Source organism: Cervus elaphus, chromosome 23, assembly GCF_910594005.1.
Source record: "Cervus elaphus chromosome 23, mCerEla1.1, whole genome shotgun sequence".
Classification (NCBI taxonomy): domain Eukaryota; kingdom Metazoa; phylum Chordata; class Mammalia; order Artiodactyla; family Cervidae; genus Cervus; species Cervus elaphus.
In genome coordinates this window covers 13070528-13091934 of record NC_057837.1, presented here as the reverse complement: position 1 = coordinate 13091934, position 21407 = coordinate 13070528, and the positions used below count along the sequence as shown (strand labels likewise).

The 21407-nt window shown below is 46.6% G+C and overlaps 1 protein-coding gene across 1 annotated transcript in view; it reads left to right on the top strand.

Moving 5' to 3' along the window:
* ITIH5 (inter-alpha-trypsin inhibitor heavy chain 5) overlaps positions 1 to 21407 on the top strand; it is an 87466-nt gene that overhangs the window by 46570 nt on the left and 19489 nt on the right. The window contains exons 7-8 of the mRNA XM_043883489.1: positions 445 to 561; positions 18883 to 19051. Of these exons, the coding sequence (XP_043739424.1) occupies positions 445 to 561; positions 18883 to 19051 (286 nt within the window). The remainder of the gene's footprint in view (positions 1 to 444; positions 562 to 18882; positions 19052 to 21407) is intronic.

The window sequence follows — 21407 nt, the reverse complement described above, 5'->3', positions numbered from 1 at the left end:
TTTAATTTAGAGAAACTGGCCCATGACTCAATTTCCTGTAGGTCATATTTCTCCAGAAACAGGGCAGGATTATCAAAATGTGTTAATGTGCATCTAGCATGTAGGCAATCTTTATGTCTTAACATGAAAGATGCTTAGGAGAAAAACAGATGATGCAGGAAGCAGGATTCTCAAGTGGCAAGGGTCAAGAAGAGATGAATGATTTAAACTGAGTTAGTGTAATTAATATATTTTTAAGGGATGATTTTATCCTTATCCAAATTAAATTAGCAATTAGTTGGAGGAATCAGGATCATGGATGCTTTTGCTCTGGATGTGGCATCTGGTCCTAGACTCTATTTCATGCTGTCTTTGACTTTTAGACATTCCATAGAATCTCCATCTTGGTTTGTTTTGCTACCTAATCTGAGCACTATCAGTTTTACCTTCTCTTCCCTCTACTAGGTTCTAGACGGCTATTTTGTGCACTATTTTGCCCCCAAAGACCTTCCGCCTTTACCCAAGAATGTGGTGTTCGTGCTTGACAGCAGTGCCTCCATGGTGGGAACCAAACTCCGCCAGGTGAGTCCGCGCTAGTTTTTCCTCTTCCACGTTTGTCCAGGACAGTGATGTTCTCAGTGAATAGGATTTAACTGATGCAGAATGTCTGCTTCACCATTCATCTGTTCCTGCCTGTGGGGAGCATTCCTGAACAGATTCAGTGAAGCCGCTGACATGAACTGTCATTTCAGCATGGGGGTTTTAGGAGAGCAGAGGGCTGCAGAAACACCTTGAAATAAAGGGAACTGGGGGATAATGTGAGTGAGATGAGAATACAGTGAGGAGACCACTGAATAGCACCATTGTGGGTGGAATAATTCTGTTCAGTGATGGTGTCCCTTGACCTATGATTAGAACCAAAGACCTGTATCTCAATAATTCAGGGCTTCCTGGTAGCTTAGCTGGTAAAGAATCCTCCTGCAATGCAGGAGACCCCGGTTCGATTCCTGGGTCAGGAAGATCCCTTGGAGAAGGGATAGGCTACCCACTGCAGTATTCTTGGGCTTTCCTGGTAGCTCAGACAGTAAAAGAATCCACCTGCAATGTGGAAGACCTGGGTTCAACCCCTGGGTTGGGAAGATCCCCTGGAGGAGGGCATGACAACCCACTCCAGTGTTCTTACTTGGAGAATCCCCACGGACAGAGGAGCCTGGCGGGCTACAGTCCATGGGGTCACAAAGAGTTGGACGTAACTGAGTGACTAAGTACAGCATAGCACAATTCACGATTCATACTCTCACAATAACTAGGAAGAATCTTGGCATTCTAGGAATGGGGGACATTAAGGGGACATGTAATCTATGCTGAAAAATTAAATTATCACCCAAATGTAACCATTTACATTTTTTTCACAAACCACAGGAAAAGGATATTCCTTGTCTTACTCTGGTATCGGAAATGTCATAAATTTGCATTTCTATTTCTAACTTACAGAGTGGAAAACAGAAAGAACTGCAGGTTGCCATACCAACAAGTATCTCAATGGTCAACAAAAAATTAGCCCCCTTAGATTTTCTTTCTTAATTCATTATCCGTTTTTATCAATTAACAATAAATATGTGGTCTAATGAGTAAAATAGCATCTCATTCCTTCTGCAGACCCTCTGTCCCCCCCTGTTTTCCCCTTTAAGTGCCACTCCACATAGAATTGAACTTGATCTTAGCTCATAAACCGTTGCAAATATTGTCTCTCAGTTATCACTTTGTAGTTACTTTGGCCATATGTAAATATTTCATTTGCATATTTTTTAACATGTCACATATGTATATATATGTACTTTGTTTCAATGTGCTGCAGGGTTGTTCAGATCTTAGTTCTCCAGCCACAGACTGAACCTGGGCCCAGAAATTGGAAGCCCAGAGTCTTAACCACTGGACCACCAGGGAATTCCCAGTATAACATACTGATCTTTTTTCCATGATGTCTGATTTTTCCCTACCCCAAAATAGTGAAAACTACATTCCAAAATCTGATGCAAGGATTTGCTTTAGCCCTTTTTTTTTTTTCTTTTTTTGAGGATAGATAAGTATAATTTCTAACTGGTATTAGTGGAGGATACCCAGTAAGCCAGATGCTCGTGGTTCTTCAGCATTGCATTCTTGCAGTCAGCCTGCCAACTCCTCCTCTCCTATGTTTTTTTGCCTGTGCTGGGTCTTCGTTGCTACACTCAGGTTTTCTCTAGTTGCGGTGATGGAGGCTGCTCTTTGTTGTGGTGTGTGGGCTTCTCTTGTTGCAGAGCACAGGCTCAGCGGTTGGTGGGCTTCGTTGCTCCGCAGCATGTGCTGTCTTGCCGGAGCAGGGACCACAGCTGTGTCCCCTGCACTGGCAGGCAGATGCTTCTCCACTGAACCACCAGGGAAGTCCCTAGAGCATCTTCAGTATGCTGAGGCATTTCACTAAGGGTATTACATGGATTGTTGAATTAAGGGATATTTAATCTTCATAATGGTTTGGTTGTCATCCCCATTTTACTAATGGAGAGACTGGGGCTTTGCAGGGGCAGATAACACAGCTAGTACATGGCAGGGCCAGGCTTTTAAGCCAGATCTGACCCTGAAGACCATGAATCAAAAACCAAGATATTGTGGGTTCTCAGGGCGAGTAACACAGTGATGAGGCAGCATCCTCGTGTGCAGTGATAGGTGTGCAAGTGCCTACAAGGTCAATGCCTTGACGTTTCAAGACTCCATGGCAAAGGCTGCATCTCAGAAGGAGGCATTTCCTTGCCAAGAGCAGTGTAAGGATAGATATCACCCTGATGGTTATCCTCTCCTCTCCCTTCGTTCTTGGATTTGTTGTTGTTTAGTCACTAAGTTGTGTCTGACTCTTTGCAACCTCATGGACTGTAGCCTACCAGGCTCCTCTGTCCATGGCATTTTCCAGGCAAGGACACTGGAGAGGGGTTTCATTCCTGGATAGGAAACTCCATTCCTTGCGAGGCAGTGAGCATCTGGCACGCACTCTTGCTGGCTTTTAAACCACAGCATGGCCTCTTTCCAAGGAGAACCACCCTAGATCAGCCAAACACATGTCAGAAGCCTCCAGGACATTTCTAAAGCCTGTGGCTACCTTAAGTGGTTTTGAAAACCGTTGAGTCTTTGAGCAGCTCTCAGCTTCTCTAAGGCCATAGCCCTGAGTGAGCAGCTTAGCTGGCTCTCAGTGGAGTCTGTACAAAGTATCATGTTCCCTGGTGAAGAGGAAAATTTTCCCCAAGCAAAGGGCTTTGGTGATGTGTCTATGGGCTTGGCAACACCAGATGTTTGGAATGGGTCCTTTGAATGCTGTGAAGACCATGAAGCATCTTTCTTGCATTCTTATCCCAGAGGTTCTTGGCTCCCTTCATCTTTGATGGGCCCAAGATGTTTCATTGTAGTTATCACAATCTCAGGCACATAGTTGCTACTGAATAAGTTCTTGAACAACTGATCTTAAGGAATTGTAAGGGTCATTTGAGCTGAAAATGTGTTCTTTTTTTTTCTTCAATTTTTTAAAAAACTTATTTGGGTGCATCAGGCCTTAGTTGTGATACAGGGGCTTAGTTGCCCCATGGCATGTGGGATCTTAGTTCCCTGAGCAGGGATTGAACCAGCATCCCGTGCATTGGGAGGCAGATTCTTTACCACTGGACTATCTGGGAAGTCCCCTGAAAATGTGTTCTTACTCAAGGGTCTGTCAGTAGCCGGGAGCAACCAAAGCTGTGTGCATTTGGCATCTTCCGGTTCTGCCCTGGTCCTGGGAGGAATGTGAGCCCGGAAGCCAGGACTTCACCAGCCTGGGGGCAGATTCAGCATACGCTGCAGCTGTTGATGCCGGGCTCTGCTCCGGGTTCTCTCCACGTGCTCTTCTGCTGAGTCAGGCAGGGTTTCTGCCTCCCAGCTTGAGTTTGTAAAACTTAGTGAGACAGGGGATCTGAAGAGAAACAAAAAAATCGGTGAGCAGGATAAATCATTTTTTATTCTTTCTAGTTGCCTGCTAAAGACATTGACACAAGCAAACATACGTGTGCTTGGGAGTGTGATGGCTTGTTGTTCAGTCTCTGAGTCACGTCTGACTCTTTGTGACTCTATGGACTGCAGCATGCTAGCCTTCCCTGTCCATCACTAACTCCCGGAGCTTGCTCAAACTCATGTCCATTGACTCGGTGATGCCATCCAATCATCTCATCCTCTGTCGTCCCCTTCTCCTCCCCCCGTCAATCTTTCCCAGCATCAGGGTCTTTTCCAGTGACTCAGTTCGTTGCATCAGGTGGCCGAAGTATTGAAACTTCAGCTTCAGCATCAGTCCTTCCAATGAATATTCACGGTTGATTTCCTTTAGGATTGACTGGTTTGATCTCCTTGCAGTCCAAGGGTCTCAGGAGTCTTTTCCAACACTACAATTTGAAAGCATCAATCGTTTGGCACTCAGCCTTCTTTATGGTCCCACTCTCACATCCATACATGACTACTGGAAAACCATAGCTTTGACTAGATGGACCTTTGTCAGCAAAGTAATGCCTCTGCTTTTTAATATGCTGTCCAGGTTTGTCATAGGTTTTCTTCCAAGGAGCAAGTGTCTTTTAATTTCACGTCTCCAGTCACCATCAACCCAAGAAAATAAAATCTGTCACTGTTTCCTTTTTTTTCCCCATCTATTTGCCATGAAGTGATGGAACTGGATGCCATGACCTTAGTTTTTTGAATGTTGAGTTTTAAGACAACTTTTTCATTCTCCTCTTTCACCTTCATCAAGAGGCACTTTATTTCCTCTTTGTTTTCTGCCATTAGGGGGGTGTCATCTGCATATCTGCGGTTATAGAAATTTCTCCCAGCTAATAGATGTCTATTAAATATAGTTTCCATCGACAGGGTCTATACATTCTTCTCTTTCTTTCCCCTAATCTATATAATTTCCCCAATGGCTCAACAGGTAAAGAATCCATCTGCAATACAGGAGACACAAGAGATGCAGGTTCAATCACTGGATTGGGAAGATCCCCTGGGGTAGGAAATGACAACCCATTGCAGTATTCTTGCCTGAGAAATCCCATGGACAGAGGAGCCTGGTGGGCTACAGTCCACAGGGTTGTGATGAGTTGGATATGACTGAGCGTTTGGGATCACTTTTGCCCTCACATTTGCCATTGACTGAGGGACCCGCCTTGGTGACCAAGCAGTGGCTAATATATCAGTTACCAGATGTCTTTCATGATGCAACTTTCTGCGGACCTGTTCGTGGGTTTGTTCCCATAATCGGTGCCGTTCTATGCCAATCCTCAACTCCAGTGTGGCTTTGGCAGCTTGTCTTGCTTTTGCTGCTTAATTTAGTCAACAGTTTTAGAGGGTGAAGAACAAGCACAAGGTTTCTTTTTTTATTGAAGCCTAGTTGATTTACAGTGTTGTGCCAATCTCTGCTCTACAGCAAAGCAACTCAGTTATACACATGTAGACATTTCTTATATTGTTTTCCATCATGGTTTATCACAGGATATTGACTATAGTTCCCTGTGGTATGCAGTAGGGCCTTGTTGTTTATCCATTCTCAATGTAATAGTTTGCATCTACCAACCCCAAACTCCCAGTACAAGCATAGTGTTTCTTTTTTTTCCCTTCCATTTATTTTTATTAGTTGGAGGCTAATTACTTTACAATATTGTAGTGGTTTTTGTCATACATTGACATGAATCAGCCATGGATTTACATGTATTCCCCATCCCGATCCCCGCTCCCACCTCCCTCTCTACCCGATCCCTCTGGGTCTTCCCAGTGCACCAGGCCCGAGCACTTGTCTCATGCATCCAACCTGAGCTGGTGATCTGTTTCACCCTAGATAATATACATGTTTCGATGCTGTTCTCTCGAAACATCCTACCCTTGTCTTTTCCCACAGAGTCCAAAAGTCTATTCTGTACATCTGTGTCTCTTTTTCTGTTTTGCATATGGGATTATCGTTACCATCTTTCTAAATTCCATATATATGTTTTAGTATACTGTATTGGTCTTTATCTTTCTGGCTTACTTTATAGTGTTTCTTATCTGTAATTCTCAAACTAAAATGAGGGCAAATGTGAGCTAGTGGATTCGAGAACCAGCATCTGAATTTCATTCACCCTTACTTCATGGGATGACTTCACCCTCCAAAACCTCACTTTCTTCTTCACTGTACAAAATTGGGCTTCCAAGTGCTATTTGAACATTTTATGTGTAACCTTTACAGGCAAGTAGTCCATGAGCTCCATGAATTTGGGAACCATCTTGGTTTTGATCATTAAAGTACACATTCTCAGCTCCTAGCACTGTTCTTGGTAGTGATTTTTGCCGAAAAACCCACCAGCCCATAAATTATGAAATGTAACTTTTTAAAGGCACAGTAGCTCTAGCCCCTGAGTGACCAGCACATACCCAGCACTCTAAGGGTTTTGCATACATCTGTTCATTTCAGCTCCCAGACAGCGAAATAGTCATGGTTATCCCTGCTTCATAGATGAGATGGTGAGGGGCAGGAAGGTGATAATAGTGCACTGAAATACATCAAGTTTCAAGTAGAAAAGTTTGGAGTCGAGCCCAGTCCGCCCCACTCTGAAGCTCTTCAGCAAACATTCTTCACTGCATCACCAGATATAACCTCAGACCAGCTCTCAAGCTTTTAAGCTTTACTTATTCTCTTCCTTTCTTCTTTCTATAAATTGTAGTTCATTTGCAATGTTGTGCTAGTTTCAGATGTACAGCAAAGTAATCCAATTATACACACACAACCACACATACACTGGAGAAGGGAATGGCAACCCACTCCAGTATTCTTGCCTGGAGAATCCCATGGACAGAGGAGCCTGGTAGAGTCCCCATGGACAGAGGAGCCTGGTGAACTACAACCTATGGGGTTGCAAAGAGTTGGACACGACTGAGCTACTGAGCACACACACACATATACACATATATATTTATTTTTCCTCAGATTCTTCTGCCTTTAAGGTTATCACAAAATATTGAGTATAGTTCCTTGTCCTTATTGTTTATTTTATTTATAGTACCTGTTCCTTTTATTTATTGATTTGGCTGTGCTGAATCTTAGTTGCAGCACATGGGATCTTTAGTTGCAGCATGTGAACTCTTAGTTGTGGCATGTGGGGTCTAGTTCCCTGGCCAGGGATCAAACCCGGGCCCCCTGCATTGGGAGCACAGAGATGTAGCCACTGAACCACTAGGGAAGTCCCTGTAGTATCTGTTCTTATGCGAAGTGAGGAGATCTCTTGAATGCTGCCCATCACTGGTGACATGGTTGGAAGAGAGAACTCCCTGCACAAATATAGGCGGGGCTGCAGAAAAGGAGGGAGGCAAGCACATGTGCCAAAGGAGATCTCGTCTAAGAAACTTGTAGAGCTCAGGAGCAGGCACTGTGTGGCTGTCTTGCGAACGAAAAATAGACGATAGAAGGTTTGGATCCTCCTGCCTCTGAAAGCATAGCTTCAGTTCATAACACATTGTCCAGCTTCCCTCTTTCAAGTTTTCCAGGACAGGGGTCAGCAAACATTTTCTTAAAAATGACAGGCCAGTGAATATGTTAAGCTTTGCAGCCTGGAAGGTCTCTGTTGTGATGACTCAACCCTGCTATTGTAGCACAAAGGCGGCTGCTGCAACGTGCAAAGACATGGGTGTGTCCTGTTCCCATAAGACAACACTTATTAAAAACAGGGAGCAGCCTGGATTTGGCCCCCAGGCTATGGCTGGTGGATTCCTGGCCTATAGTGATGGCTAATTGGTGCTGGCTAGAAATACTGTTTCAGTTGATAAATACTATTTATTCTCATCCCCTGAGCTGCCCTTGTCCAAACAGTACCTCCAGCAGGCGTGTGTCTTAGAAATAAATTGCAAAACAGAAGTCTGGGCCTTGGGGCCATGGACAGAAGGCAGCAGGGGAATCTGGTGTCTTTTGGCTCAAACTCAGAAAAATGAGAAAATAAATGATGGACAAAGGGCAAAAGATTTTTACCCTGGGCCACTCATGAAAACTTGGACTTTTTGTTTCAAAAAAAAAATTCAGGGCTTCCTGGTAGCTTAGCTGGTAAAGAATCCACCTGCAATGTAGGAGACCCTGGTTCGATTCCTGGGTCAGGAAGATCCCCTGGAGAAGGGATAGGCTACCCACTCCAGTACTCTTGGGCTTCCCTTGTGGCTCAGCTGGTAACGAATCCACCTGCAATGCGGGAGACCTGGGTTCGATCCCTATTTTGGGAAGATCCCCTGGAGAAGGGAACAGCTATCCACTCCAGTATTCTGGCTTGGAGAATCCCCATGGACAGAGGAGCCTGGAGGGTTACAGTCCATGGGTCACAAAAAGTTGGACACAACTAAGCAACTAAGCACATTTTTTTAAAAAATGTTGCAACAGTGAAGATTGAGCCAAATGAGGTCATATTTAAAAACTTTTGAGGGGGATATTCCTGGTGGCTCAGTGGTAAAGAATCTGCCTGCCAATGCAGGGGACACAGGTTCGATTCCTGGTCGGGGAGGAACCCACTTGCTATGGAGCAAACTAAGGCCGTGAGCCACAGCTATTGAGCCAAACTCTAGAGCCTGTGCTCCGCAACAAGAGACCAGCAGTGAGGAGTGCACCTCAACGAGAGAGTAGCCCCCTCTGGCTGCAACTGGAGAAAGCCCACGCACAGCAGCGAGGGCCCAGTGCAGCTAAAAATAAAAATAAGTTTTGAGGATTTCTAAATGAAGGTACTGTGTGGTTATCGTGGGAAGGAAAAATGGACAATACAGAGCTCTGAGTTCGCTTGCAGTATCTGTTCAGAGTGCAGGCCTGGCGGACGGCATCTGGAAGCATGGTCGTCCCATAACCAAGAGCCTTATTTGCCCTTCCTGGTGTCCTGACCTTGCCCTTCAGTTTCTCCAGTGGGCATTGCCATCAGCCAACTTTCTCTGTAAAGGGCAAGAAGCTTATGGTACAAGTCAGAATGAGATGACCTCTGTCGGTCAAAGAGGACTGAATGAGGTGAGAAATGTGGAAGCGGCTATCAGAGTGCCTGTGCGTGTTGTTCTTGTCAGATTGCATCTGCTTGGTGGCTGCTGGAAGCTGCAAAGGGGGTGAGGTTCCAAAGAGCTGCCCGGGCCTGACGTCACAGCCACCTCGCTCTCTTGCTTAGGACCCCATGCTCCCCCAGGCTGGCATCTTGGCTTTGACTCCAGACTTCAATTCTTCAAAACTGAACGTCACGTTGATTATGTACTGTGGGAGAGGTACAAGACATGGGGGATACAAAGATAAACAAGACAGACCTTTTTTCCCAAGAGGTCCAGAGAAAAGGAAAAAGTCACAGAGAAAACTGTATGCAAGGTGCTCCCTGTGATAGAAGTGAATGTAGGATCCAGTCACGGGGTAACAGGGGTGCTGATCAGATTTTTCAGGGTGCAGCAGGGGCAACCAGGGCTTCCTAGGGGAGGGGAGAGTTGAGTGAGTCTTTCAGAAATTATTTCAGTGGATGGGACAAGAAGGGAGACCAAGAACATTCTTGTTTTGGCCACCCCTCAGCATGTGGGATCTTAGTTCCCTGACCAGGGAGCGAACCTGTGTCTCCTGCAGTGAAAGCAGGAGAATATATTTATAATATTTTTATAATAAGCAGGTTAGAGGTGGACCCCTAACCTCCAGACCGCCAAGGAAGCCCCTCTAACTATTTTCTTGTATGTGTGATCCTCCCATGCTGAAGTGCTGTGTGTGCTTCTTCCGTGACTGTTCCACTGTTTCACTCTGACCGTGGCTCTTTCACAGCCTCCCCACACCTTTCTGTCATCTTTATGTTCGTCAGGGCACATCCCTGGGGGTTTGCAATGAGTGGCCTAGGTGGACCTCTGCCAGGGACATAGGAGTCACGAGAACTCACATGTAAGGGAAAGTTGAATGGGGCAAGGGGCGGTCAGAGAGTCAGACACCCCGAAACGGGCAGGGCTCCAGAATCCAGACATGCAGTTAGGCAATGTAGATTTCAGACCCTGGACAAGCGCTGGGGTCCAGAACTCAATCCTGTCAGTCAGTAGCATGTGAGCACACGGGTGAAGCACGCTAACTGCGAGGATCTGTAGACTTAGGGGACCTTGTCTTGATCAGTGTCCTCTTGCCTACTTACTGTTGGAGCTGGAAGCCATACCTGGGGATGACTACCTGTAGCCTGTGACCACCTGGATAGAGGTGATGAGACTAAGTTCTTTCCGAGAAAAAGAGATTTGGGATCAGCCTTGTGAGCAGATCCTGATAACTACAAACCTTCCATATGAAGAGAAGTGAAAAATATCATCTCTTCCAAGTCTTGAGTTATTTCTACATCAAGCAAGAGAAATAGATGTCCTTAATACATGATAAAGAATCAAAGAAATATTATTGGCAAAGAACTTTTTACAAACATGTGCCATGACATTATTAGGTAAATACTTGGTACGTTTGTCAGAGCCAAGTCAAAACATTCGGTGATAGATTGTAACAATAACCAGAGCCTTCATATGAGAGAGTTGGCTTCTCTAGTTAGAATAACATTAATCCAAACACAAAGACTAATAAAATATAGTTATGTTTATATTGCAAAAGATGCTCTAATGTCTAAATATATTCAGACTTTTTTTATTTAGCCAGAATTTAGTTAGAAATTACTCTCTTTTGGAACCAGTCCTAAAGTAATATGGGCATTTTTGTGTGTGTGCCACTGAAATCAACAGTATTTTATTTATTTATTTTGGACTCTCCACGCAGCATGTGGGATCCTAGTTCCCCAACCAGGGATAGAACCTGAGTCCCTGGCAGTGGAAGTATAGAGTCTTAACCACTGGACTGCCAGGGAAGTCCCAATACTAGCATCTAGATCTGAATTTGTACTTGAACAGTGCTTTTCTTTTGCTATGAAGAAGCACCCATTTAATAATATTTTTGCACAGATTGGATAATCAGAACTAGAGTTATAATCTAGCATAGTACTGCATTGCAGGAGCATTTGAAATCAGAATTCAAACAATAAATAAAATTATAATAGCTTATAATAATGTATTTTAAAATACAGGAGCCCTATGATTTTGTTTAATTTCAAAAATAATGCTCTTCATGATAGTGTAAACAGTATAGAGACCTAAGAAATACTATTACTTTCCATTTCCTTCTAGGTAAAATTGCAAGTTAATGGTTAGTATTTACTAAACTGTTTTAGGGCTTACCAGGTGGCACTAGTAGTAAGGAACCCTCCTGCAAATGCAGAACATGTAAGAGACACAGGTTCGATCCCTGGGTCAGGAATATCCCCGGGAGAAGGGCATGGCAACCCACTCCAGTATTCTTGCCTGAAGAATCCCGTGGACAGAAGAGCCTGGCGGGTTACAGTCCATGGGATTGCAAAGAGTTGGACACGACCGAAGCAAGTTAGCACACGCACATGCACAGTTCAGTTCAGTCGCTCAATCATATCCGACTCTTTGTAACCCTGTGGACTGCAGCACGCCAGCTTCCCTGCCCATCACCAACTCCCGGAGCTTGCTCAGACTCAAGTACATTGAGTCAGTGGACATCCAACCATCCAACCATCTCATCCTCCCATCCCCTTCTCCTCCTGCCTTCAATCTTTCCCAGCATCAGGGTCTTTTCTAAGGAGTCAGTTCTTTGCATCAGGTGGCCAAAGTATTGGAGTTTCAGCTTCAGCATCAGTCCTTCCAATGAACATTCAGGACTGATCTCCTTTAGGATTGACAGGTTGGATCTCCTTGCAGTCCTAGGGACTCTCAAGAGTCTTCTCCAATACCACAGTTCAAAAGCTTCAATTCTTGGGCGCTCAGCTTTCTTTATAGTCCAACTCTCACATCCATACATGACTACTGGAAAAACCATCACTTTGACTAGAGGGACCTTTGTTGGCAAAGTAATGTCTCTGCTTTTTAATATGCTGTCTAGGTTGGTCATAACTTTTCTTCCAAGGAGCAATTGTCTTTTAATTTCATGGCTGCAGTCACCATCTGCAGTGATTTGGGAGCCCCCCAAAACAAAGTTTGTCACTGTTTTCACTGTTTCCCCATCTATTTGCCATGAAATGATGGGACCGGATTCCATGATCTTAGTTTTTTGAATGTTGAGTTTTAAGTCAGCTTTTTCACTCTCCTTTTCACTTTTATCAAGAGGCTCTTTAGTTCTTCGCTTTCTGCCATAAGGGTATACACAAACTTTTAAAATATTGGAAGACCTGATGACTTCTAGCCCCAATTTTCCAATGATGTAAAGAAAGCTTCTGAATTTCTGCTCTTTCTCTAAAAAAGAACACTTTGGCCAGTAGAAAAATAGCTTTTGTTTCTTTCAACCAGTTCCTTGTATTGGACATAGACAACTTTTGATGTTTTATGTTTCTTGTATTACAGTTTTCATTTTTTATTTTTAAATGTGTTTCATTTTAGGAGTCATTTATGACACAGGCATCAGTAGGGCACCAGACTTTGTGTAATCAATATTTTCCTTTATGAGTCTGCATAACCTCTTGAACTGTGCTTACACTGTCGTCAGTAGGGTGATATTTTTTAATGTTTGAGGTTCTTCTCTGAAACCAATCTGTTGCTAGATTTTTCTGGAAAGCAGAACAATGATATAGACATGAATACATTATGAAGAAATGGTCTTTCTCACTCAATTTATTTATTGCCTTGCTGGTAAAGATGGGATTTTAAAAAAATTACTTGGTGGGTCAGTCTGGATATGATTTCAAAAAACTTCAAACCATTGAAAGGCCTGTAGCATGTCCCAATATGGTTGTGCTGCCTTTTATGGAATCCATGTTTGTGACCTTGAAATGCCACGGTCTTGGAATACTCCCACTGAAGCATCATCGGTTCCCAGGGCCCTCGCAGCAACTGGCTCAGCACGGCTGCTCTGGTTTTAACCGTGATGGTGACTGCAGGTGACGTGGGTGGATGTCTGTGGAAGGTGCAGAGAGAGGCCGAAATGCTGGACATCTCCATCCTTCTCAGTGCCGGCTCAGACGGGTAGCTTGAGGTTGCAAGGAGGGCCTGACGTTGCAAACGTTGATGGGATCACAGACTCTGTTTTTGTCTGTCCTTCCTGTAGCGGGACTCCATCTCCAGGCCTGGGAGTGGAGCGCTCCCCCTGCTGGCCGCAAGGGGGACTGCACCAAACGGGGCGGGGGGGGGGGGGGGGGGGGGAGGGGGACAGTCACACACCTCCTTCCGGTTCCGCCTGGGCCCCGTGTCCCCGCCCGCCTGCGAAGGGAGAAGGCCCACTTGTGTCCAGTTGCCCATGGCTGTGTTCCACTTCCGGGTATGACCTCTCAGAAACTTAGGGCGTTCTAGGGTACTTCTCTGTTGAGCACAATTCTCTGTCGTGGCTCGAGCCGGGCTTGTAGAAGTTCTTAGCTTTCTTTTGTTTTTGAGGAGAAGACTCAGGGAGGATTTTCTCTTGGGTTCACCCAGAAGGAATGTGTGGAAAGGGAGAATGTCCACTTCTCAGCAAACATTTTAGAATGGGGCGAGCGAGAGGACTGCTTCGGAGCGCAGCAGGGCCATTCTGCCGAAAGCTGGGCTTGGCTAGTGTCTCAGACCCCTGATCGTGGACTTCCTCTATGATGCCATGGGCTCGTAACCACCCAGGGGCTGGGGCACAAAAACCTTTTGTGTCAGACTTGGTTTTTGGTGCGGGTGGTTCGGCGGGGACACAGGAAGGTTTGAAGAGAGTCAGCGGGTACCCCGATGGAGTGGGCGGGCAGCTGGGTTTGCCATGGGCTCCACTGACAGGTCCCCCAAGGGCCTTCTCTCCTTGGGGAATGTCTCAGAGTGAGTGGTTCAAAACGTGTGTAGTTGGAACACTCACCCCCTCGAGGGCTGAGTTAAGAGCCTGGCGCTGCTCGGGCTCAGTTTTGTAGGGAAGGGAAAGGGAGGTCCATCTTGTCTCTAGGCTGGCTTAACACAGGAGCTCTGAACGCCCCAGATAGAGCTGTTCCCAGAAACTCCCTGCCCTGGGAGCAGCCCTAACAAGGAGACAGTAAGCGTGTAAAAGGGGCTGCATCTCCCGGGGCCCAGCCCTGCCCCTTCTCTGACAGACACCGCCAGGGAAGGTTGCACAGTTCCTTTTCCTGAAGACCCACTAGACCAAGAGGGACCATCGCCAGCCACGTTGGATGAACAGAGAGTCTGAAGCCGAGAGCTCCTCTTTATTTATTTACATTCTCCTTGCTCCTGAAGGAGCTTAAGTGGACAGAGATGAAAAGGCTTACTTAATAATAAACCAGAGGCAGAGCTGGAATTAACTTCTAAGACATTGTTTTCAGAGGAAATACTTCTACCCCCTCCTTTCAACCCAAGGGAAGTATCTACAAGCAGAAGGATTCCTCTCTACGGAACTGTTTCAAGGAGCCAGTCATCCCTATTCTCTCTGTTTCTACGAGGCTCAGATTAAAGGGATTCTTGTCTGCATGCTTCCTGCAGGCCAGGGTGCTTCTTGACTATCTGAATAATGAGAAGTATTTCCTTTTCCTCTCTCCATTGTATTTGTGTACCTTTCGTATCTTCCTTCAGTCCAGACGCAATTTGGAACATCATAAGGAGCCCTTCTGGTGATGTGTAGGGTCTGGTGTTTACTGATTGCCCTTTGGGATCACCAAGGAGTGGATATGACCAGTCAGTGCCTCCAGGGTAGCTCAGGCCTTTGAACCAGCTTGCACCATCCGTTCTCTGTCTTTCTGGGCTTCCTCTGATCTTTCTAGAATGTGCTTACCTTGGTCTCTAGGGTGTACTCTTGGGAAAAGCCTGCCCAGGTTTCTGTCTGTCTTCAGCATATAAACGCAGGGTGCAGAAACACCAGCTGAAGCCACCTCACATTCCCTCTTCTATCTGGGCATTCACCTTCCTCCTGCCTGTTCAGCCTTCTGCAGAATGCAGAGCTCCCCAGACCGCGCGCTGGTCAGAGCTCGGGAAGAGTTAATGGGTGGTGGTGGCTCCAGGCCGTATCCACACCCCCCCCTTGGAATAAGGACCTGGAGATCAGCGCAAAGGTCCCGAGGCAATTGGAAGTGGAGCTCCTGGGAGCCCGAGGTCTGCCTGCCCCAGGGCTCCCGAGGACAAGTCAGAGCTGTGGCCTTACAAGGTCATCAGAAGCCCTTCATTGCTGAGCTCAGGGGAGGAGGGTGCAGAGACTTGAAGGACTGCTCCCAAAGCAGAGAATCCTTTATGACGGGGAAAGGCATCAGCCAAGAAGCCAGGCCAGCTCCTCTCGAGGGCCTGATCTCGCTATTTAAGGATCCCTAGGGATGCCAGCCGCTAAACAAACAGCAGCCTTCTGAGGAGATTCCCCAGGCCCCAGCCCGCACCAAAGGGGCCCTGCCAGCTCTGAGCCCCAGCAGCGGGAGCGTGTCCAAGTGGCTGCCTTAGCAGCGGGCCCCTGACTCTACTGTCCCAGGGACTGCCTCGGCTTGCCGGTCCTGTCTGTCACCGCCCAGCTGTGGACCTTCAGGCTTCCCAGAGGTCCAGCCTCTTGGATGGAGAGCGATGCTCAGCCTGTCTTTGCTCACGCTGGGGTCGTGTTGGCTCTGAGCAGGAGGAAGGGTGAGGGGTCAAGGTGGGGTCAGCTTCCCAGAATTCTGTCAGCGGCGCACTCAGGGCCCTCCACCCACATCTGTTTATTGTCGCAATCTGATCTATTCATTCTTGCTTTAATGCTATCCGTCCTTCAGCTGTGTTTCCAGCACATCACCCTTCTCCATGTTCTGTGTCTTAGCTTCTCAAGGATGGGGGCTGTATCTCCCTCCCTTCCTTTGTAGTCACTCAGTAGAATTCTCCCTCTCTCTCTCTTTCCCCCTTTTCCTCTCAATTACTCATTCAGCAGCTATTTACTGACAGCCCACAGTGTGCCAACCGTTGTGTTGGGAGGGCAGGGAGGAAACAAGGGGACAGCTGTTTTGAGGAGTCTGGTGTCACAGATGGACAGTTTTCCCAGCACTCACTTTTTTCTGCAAGCCTGTATCAAGAATCTGCCATGCGGGCAGGCTCCGCCGGGTATGACCCAAGAGTGATGGAACAGAAAAAGCTGCTGCACTTGGAGACGTGGGGCTGAGTTGGACCGTCCAGTAAATGCACAAATATGTCATCACATTCCTTCTATCGACGCTGGGAAGGCAGGGGTCAGGGTGCCGGCTTGAAAGGACAGAGGAGCGAGTGAACCCAGAACCGAAGGACAAGGAGGGGGCAGTGGGCACGCCGACTATGGGACAGAGCGTCTGTCACAGGGAACGGTGGTGCAGAGGTCCTGAAGTGGGGAGGGGCTGGGAGAAATAACGACACTGCCGTGTCGCGAGTGCCAGAAAAGATGTGTGTGTCAGGTGAAAGAGGATCTCAGAAAATGGGACTGGTTTTTTTTTTTTATCACTTGATTTCCCCTGAGTTGTATTGAGGTGCAGTTGCTATAAGTGTATATAAGTATATAAGTGTAAGTTTAAGGTGTGCAGTGTAATGTTTTTAAATATTTATTTAAATTTTATTTTGTTTTTAATCGGAGGGTGATTGCAACATTGTGATGGTTTCTGCCTTACATCCACATGGATCAGCCGGAGGCATGTCGCCTCCCTCTTGAGCCCACCTCCCACCCCATCCCACCCCTCCAGATTGTCCCAGGGGACCGGCTTTGGGTTCCCTGTGTTGGATACAGCAAATCCCCACTGGCGATCTGTGTTACATGTGGTAACGTATATGTTTCAGTGCTGTTCTCTCAACTCATCCCACCTTTTTGGCTGTGCCGGGTCTGAGTTGTGGTCCATGGGACCTTTGATCTTCGTTTCAGCACATGAGATCTTCAGTTGCAACATGTGGGATCTAATTCCCTGACCGGGAGTTGAACCCCGGGCCCCTTCATGGGGAGCTCAGAGTCTTAGCTGCTGGACCACCAGGGAAGTCCCCATAATGGTTTAACTTACCATTATGATGGGTCATCACATTGTGAAATTATTACCACAATAAGCTTAGTGAACATTTGTCATCTTGAGTAAACTGAAAGGAAAAAATTTTTCCCTTGTGATGAGAACTGTTAGGATTTATATTCTCTTGACAACTTTCATGTATAACGTACAACAGTGTTTACTATAGTCATCACGTTGTACATTACCTCCCCAGGACTTCTTTCTCTCACAGCTGGAACTTTGTACCTTTTGACCACCTTCATTCAGTTCGCTGAGCCCCACCTGGTGCCTCTGTAGTCGCAAGTCTGATCTCTTTTTCTGTGAGTTTGATTTTGTTCTGTTTTTAGACTTCACCCATAAGTGATATCATACAGTATTCCTTTGTCTGTCGGAACCACACATGTAGTAAGTGACAGTGACAAATCCAGGGTGAACCCCAGCTTTTCCGCTCTTCCAGTGAAGTGCACTTCACCCCTGTCAAAGCTGGCAGAGGTCGTTGCTATGGCTATTATGTAATTGACCATCCGCTGCCTCATACCTCGTGTCCAACAACAATGCTGTTTAGAGAAGGCAGTGCCTGCTCACAATATCAGGTCTGTTGTTTTAGAGACTCCCAGAGCTTTTCTGTTTTCAATTTCACATGGTTTCTTTCCTCTTTCCACACGTCCCATCTGACTTACCACACACCTGTCACCCACTCAGCATCTCTGGAACTCACTGTGGTTCCCCTTTGCTCCCCCAACCATCTCTCTGACCTCCTTGGCTTCTTTCCAGGATGTCCTCCCTAGTATTTCAAGGTACCCAGGTCCTTCAGGCCTCATCCTCGGATCCCCTCTGTTCTCTGTAACACCTCACGTCACTCCAGCCCACAGTGCTTCACTCTCTCTTAAAACCCAGTGGTGGTTTTGATTCGCACCCTTCCTCTGTAATTCACGAATCGTCCTTGTGTTCGTTCATCCTCTGAACTTCTCTCTAGTGTGTGTCAGGAGTTCTCCTCTGCTCTGGGTGATAAGAAAATAGATGGAGGGATGTCCCTGGTGGTCCAGTGGATAAGAATCCGCCTGCCAATGCAGGGGGCGCATGTTCAATCCCTGTTCAGGGAACTAGGATCCCACGTGCTTCAGGGAAACCAGGTCCTTGCTCCTCAAGTAGAGAAAGCCCAAAGCCCAAGTGCCACAATGAAGACCAAAAAAAAAAAAAAAAGATAGACAGAACCTGCCTTCCCTGGAGGAAGGGAGAGAGACATAGAGCAGACTGTAGTCATGACGGGTGCTGCACGTTACTCTGTAAGTACATTGAGGACAGTGCTAGCCTAGAGGAGAGAAGGTCCGCTGTCTTTAGAGGAGCTAGAAATGTATCAAATACAGAATATAGCACATTAGCTGGGTTTTGAAGGATGACTAAGGACTTTCCAGATGAAACAGGGGCATAAGGCAGTAGGGAAGAACACTCCAGGTCTCAAGAACAGCAGTTGTGAAGTTCTGGAGACTTGAGGCTTGATGTATGTGGATCGGAGCAGACAGGACATTTCATATATGAAAAACGTTCATGTCTTATATAAAGTTGTAACATGTTGTTGTTTAGTTGCTCAGTCTTGTCCGACTCATTTGTGACCCCACGAATCATAGCCCGCCAGGCTCCTCTGTCCATGGGATTCTGCAGGCAAGAATACTGGAGTGGGTTGCCATGTACTCCTCCAGGGGATCTTCCTGACCCAGGGATCAAACTCGAGTCCCCTGCATTGCAGGCAGATTCTTTCCCACTGAGTCTTTTTTTTTTCCCCGGCTAGGTGATAAAGTTCCTTGACATTTATCCAAGTCGCTTTACAGAGCAGGCACTTCATTATAACCCTGGGATTGTCCCCAGCGTGCAGTTTCCAAGCCAGGGGATGTGTAGACTCATGCAATGGGACATGACTGGCCTTGCTTTTGTGTTTGCCTAGACCAAGGATGCCCTTTTCACAATTTTACACGACCTGCGACCCCAGGACCATTTCAATATTGTTGGGTTTTCCAACCGGATCAAAGTGTGGAAGGACCATTTGGTGTCAGTTACTCCCAACAGCATCAGAGATGGCAAAGTCTACATCCACCACATGTCGCCAAGTGGAGGTAAGTATGTCCCGCTTTGCCTGTTTGCTGAGATGTGATACAGGGGTTTGAAAGTTGACGCTGATCACTGGAAAGGAGATAACAGGTGAGCACTTTCCTCAGGAGCTTGTGTCTCCTTTTCTGGGCACCGAACTAAGATGGTGAAATAGGTTACGGGGGAAATACCTGATAGACGGTTTTGGAGCCTTTCCTGGTTTATCTCACGGATCCCAAACAATGCAGCTCTTTTTGTAAATCAATTTTCGGGGCCAGGAGTGAAAGCCAAGTGGATGATTCAGTGTTTTGTGTGTTTGAATGTGAGAACCTTAAGGCAGCAGACAGAGCCGCCCCCCTGAGCTGTTAGTCCTCCTAGACCACAGGGGGCCTGGGAGATGCTCTAGGTGGAGAGGTGATGGAGCCTTTGCACCCTCGCCTACGGGGTGGTGCCTAGGTAAGGATGCAGGTGAGGGGAAAGGCCAGAAAGAGCTCTGAGATGGTCTGAGACTCAGGACAGTGTGTTACCAACTGTGCTGGCTGTCAGTGCCGTCAACCCTGGACCCAGATCTTACTCCCGCTGTCAACTCGTCCTGAGGACAGTGGGCGCCTGGCAGAAGCTCAGTATTGGCATGTTGACTGGACCTTCACCATCTTTCCTAAAGGCCCCGTACAGACACTGTCTCCTGGGGGATTCAGGTCATTCTGCTTTGGAGATCTGGAGACAGAAAACACCCAGATCTGTCCATCCTCTTCCGTCTGAGTTTCTCATCACTCATATGTTGGTTATTTTCCATCCAAGGCAAAGCTCTGGTTTCCCAAATGAACTTTGTTTGGAACTTGATCTTGTGTGAATGGAATTTTGATTTATGGATACGATGGGATTTCCTACCAGTTTCCACAACAGTGTGATCTAGGAATTGTTTTACTGGTTGAAGCGAGAAATGAAACTTTAGAGTTAATATTTTAGTGATGATTCTTGGAAGGAAATTGGGAAGTCTCTGAGGAAAGAGACTTCCCTTCATCTTTGTTTAGCCCATAGTTCCTGGAGCCGACTCATTGGAAAAGACCCTGATGCTGGGAAAGATTGAAGGTGGAAGGAGAAGGGGATGACAGGATCATATGGTGGATGATATCACAGACTCAAAGGACATGAGTTTGAGCAAACTCCAGGAGATGGTGAAGGACAGGGGAGCCTGGCGTGCTGCAGTCCATGGGGTTGCAGAGCTGGACGTGACTTAGTGACTGAGCAACAACCTGGCATAGCTCCTGACATACAGTCTCTACTTAAAGAATATGCACTAAAATGAGTTTATTTTAAAGATGCTGCTTACTATTAGAATGCTATTCATGTGTGGCGGGGGATAAAGCTTTAGAAAACAGTTAGTGCATGTTATGTTCTTTTGGAATCTAAACCTTAGAAATCGTACTGGTTCCCTTTGTTTTTTGTCTCAGCACTTCATTGACCCAACCTCTGCAGATGAACAGAAAATTAATCTCTCCTCATCAGATGAGCATAGATTCGGAAGCCAGACTGTCTGGATTTGAATTCAGCTCCACTAGCTGAGGCATTTAAACTCTCTCTACCTCCTTTTCTTCATTTTTAAAATGAGGATATAACGGACTTGTTTTTAGGACGAGTTAAAATATTTAAAGTACTTAGAACTGTGGCCGCACACAGGAAGTCTTCTCTAGCTGTCAGATATGGTCATTTTGGGGCTTCCCTGGTAGCTCAGCTGGTAGAGGATCCGCCTACAATGTGGGAGACCTGGGTTCAGTCCCTGGGTTGGGAAGATCCCCCCGAGGAGGGTATGGCAACCCACTCCAGCATTCTTGCCTGGAGAATCCCCATGGACAGTCTGGCAGGTTTTGCCAAGAGTCAGACACGACTGAGCGACTCAGCGCACACACATGGCCATTTTTGCCCAAATAGTCCCTCTGATTGGTGCACTGTGGTCCTTTAATATCCCTGGGGGTGCTCTCGGTGGAATGGTTGGGGCGGCTCCATGGGAACTCTCCCGTTGTTTTTTCATTTTTTGTTTTTATTTGGCTGTACCGGGACTTACTTGCATCACGAGGCATCGTTTAGTTGTGCTATGCCAACTCTTAGCGTTGGCATGTGGGATCGAGTTCCCTGACCAGAGATTAAAGCGGGCCTCCTGCCTTCGGAGCCTGGAGTCTTAGCCTCGGGACCACCAGGGAAGTCCCAGCCCCCGCTCCCCACCCCCCTTGTTAAGTGTGCAGGAGATGCGTAAACATAACAGAGGTTCGATGCCAAGCCCTGCTGTGCCTGGCGTGAGAAAACCTAAGCACATCCTTTGCCCGGGGCTGTCCTTGGCTTTAAAGTGCAGTGAGAGATTCGGCATCATCACTTAAGTTCTAG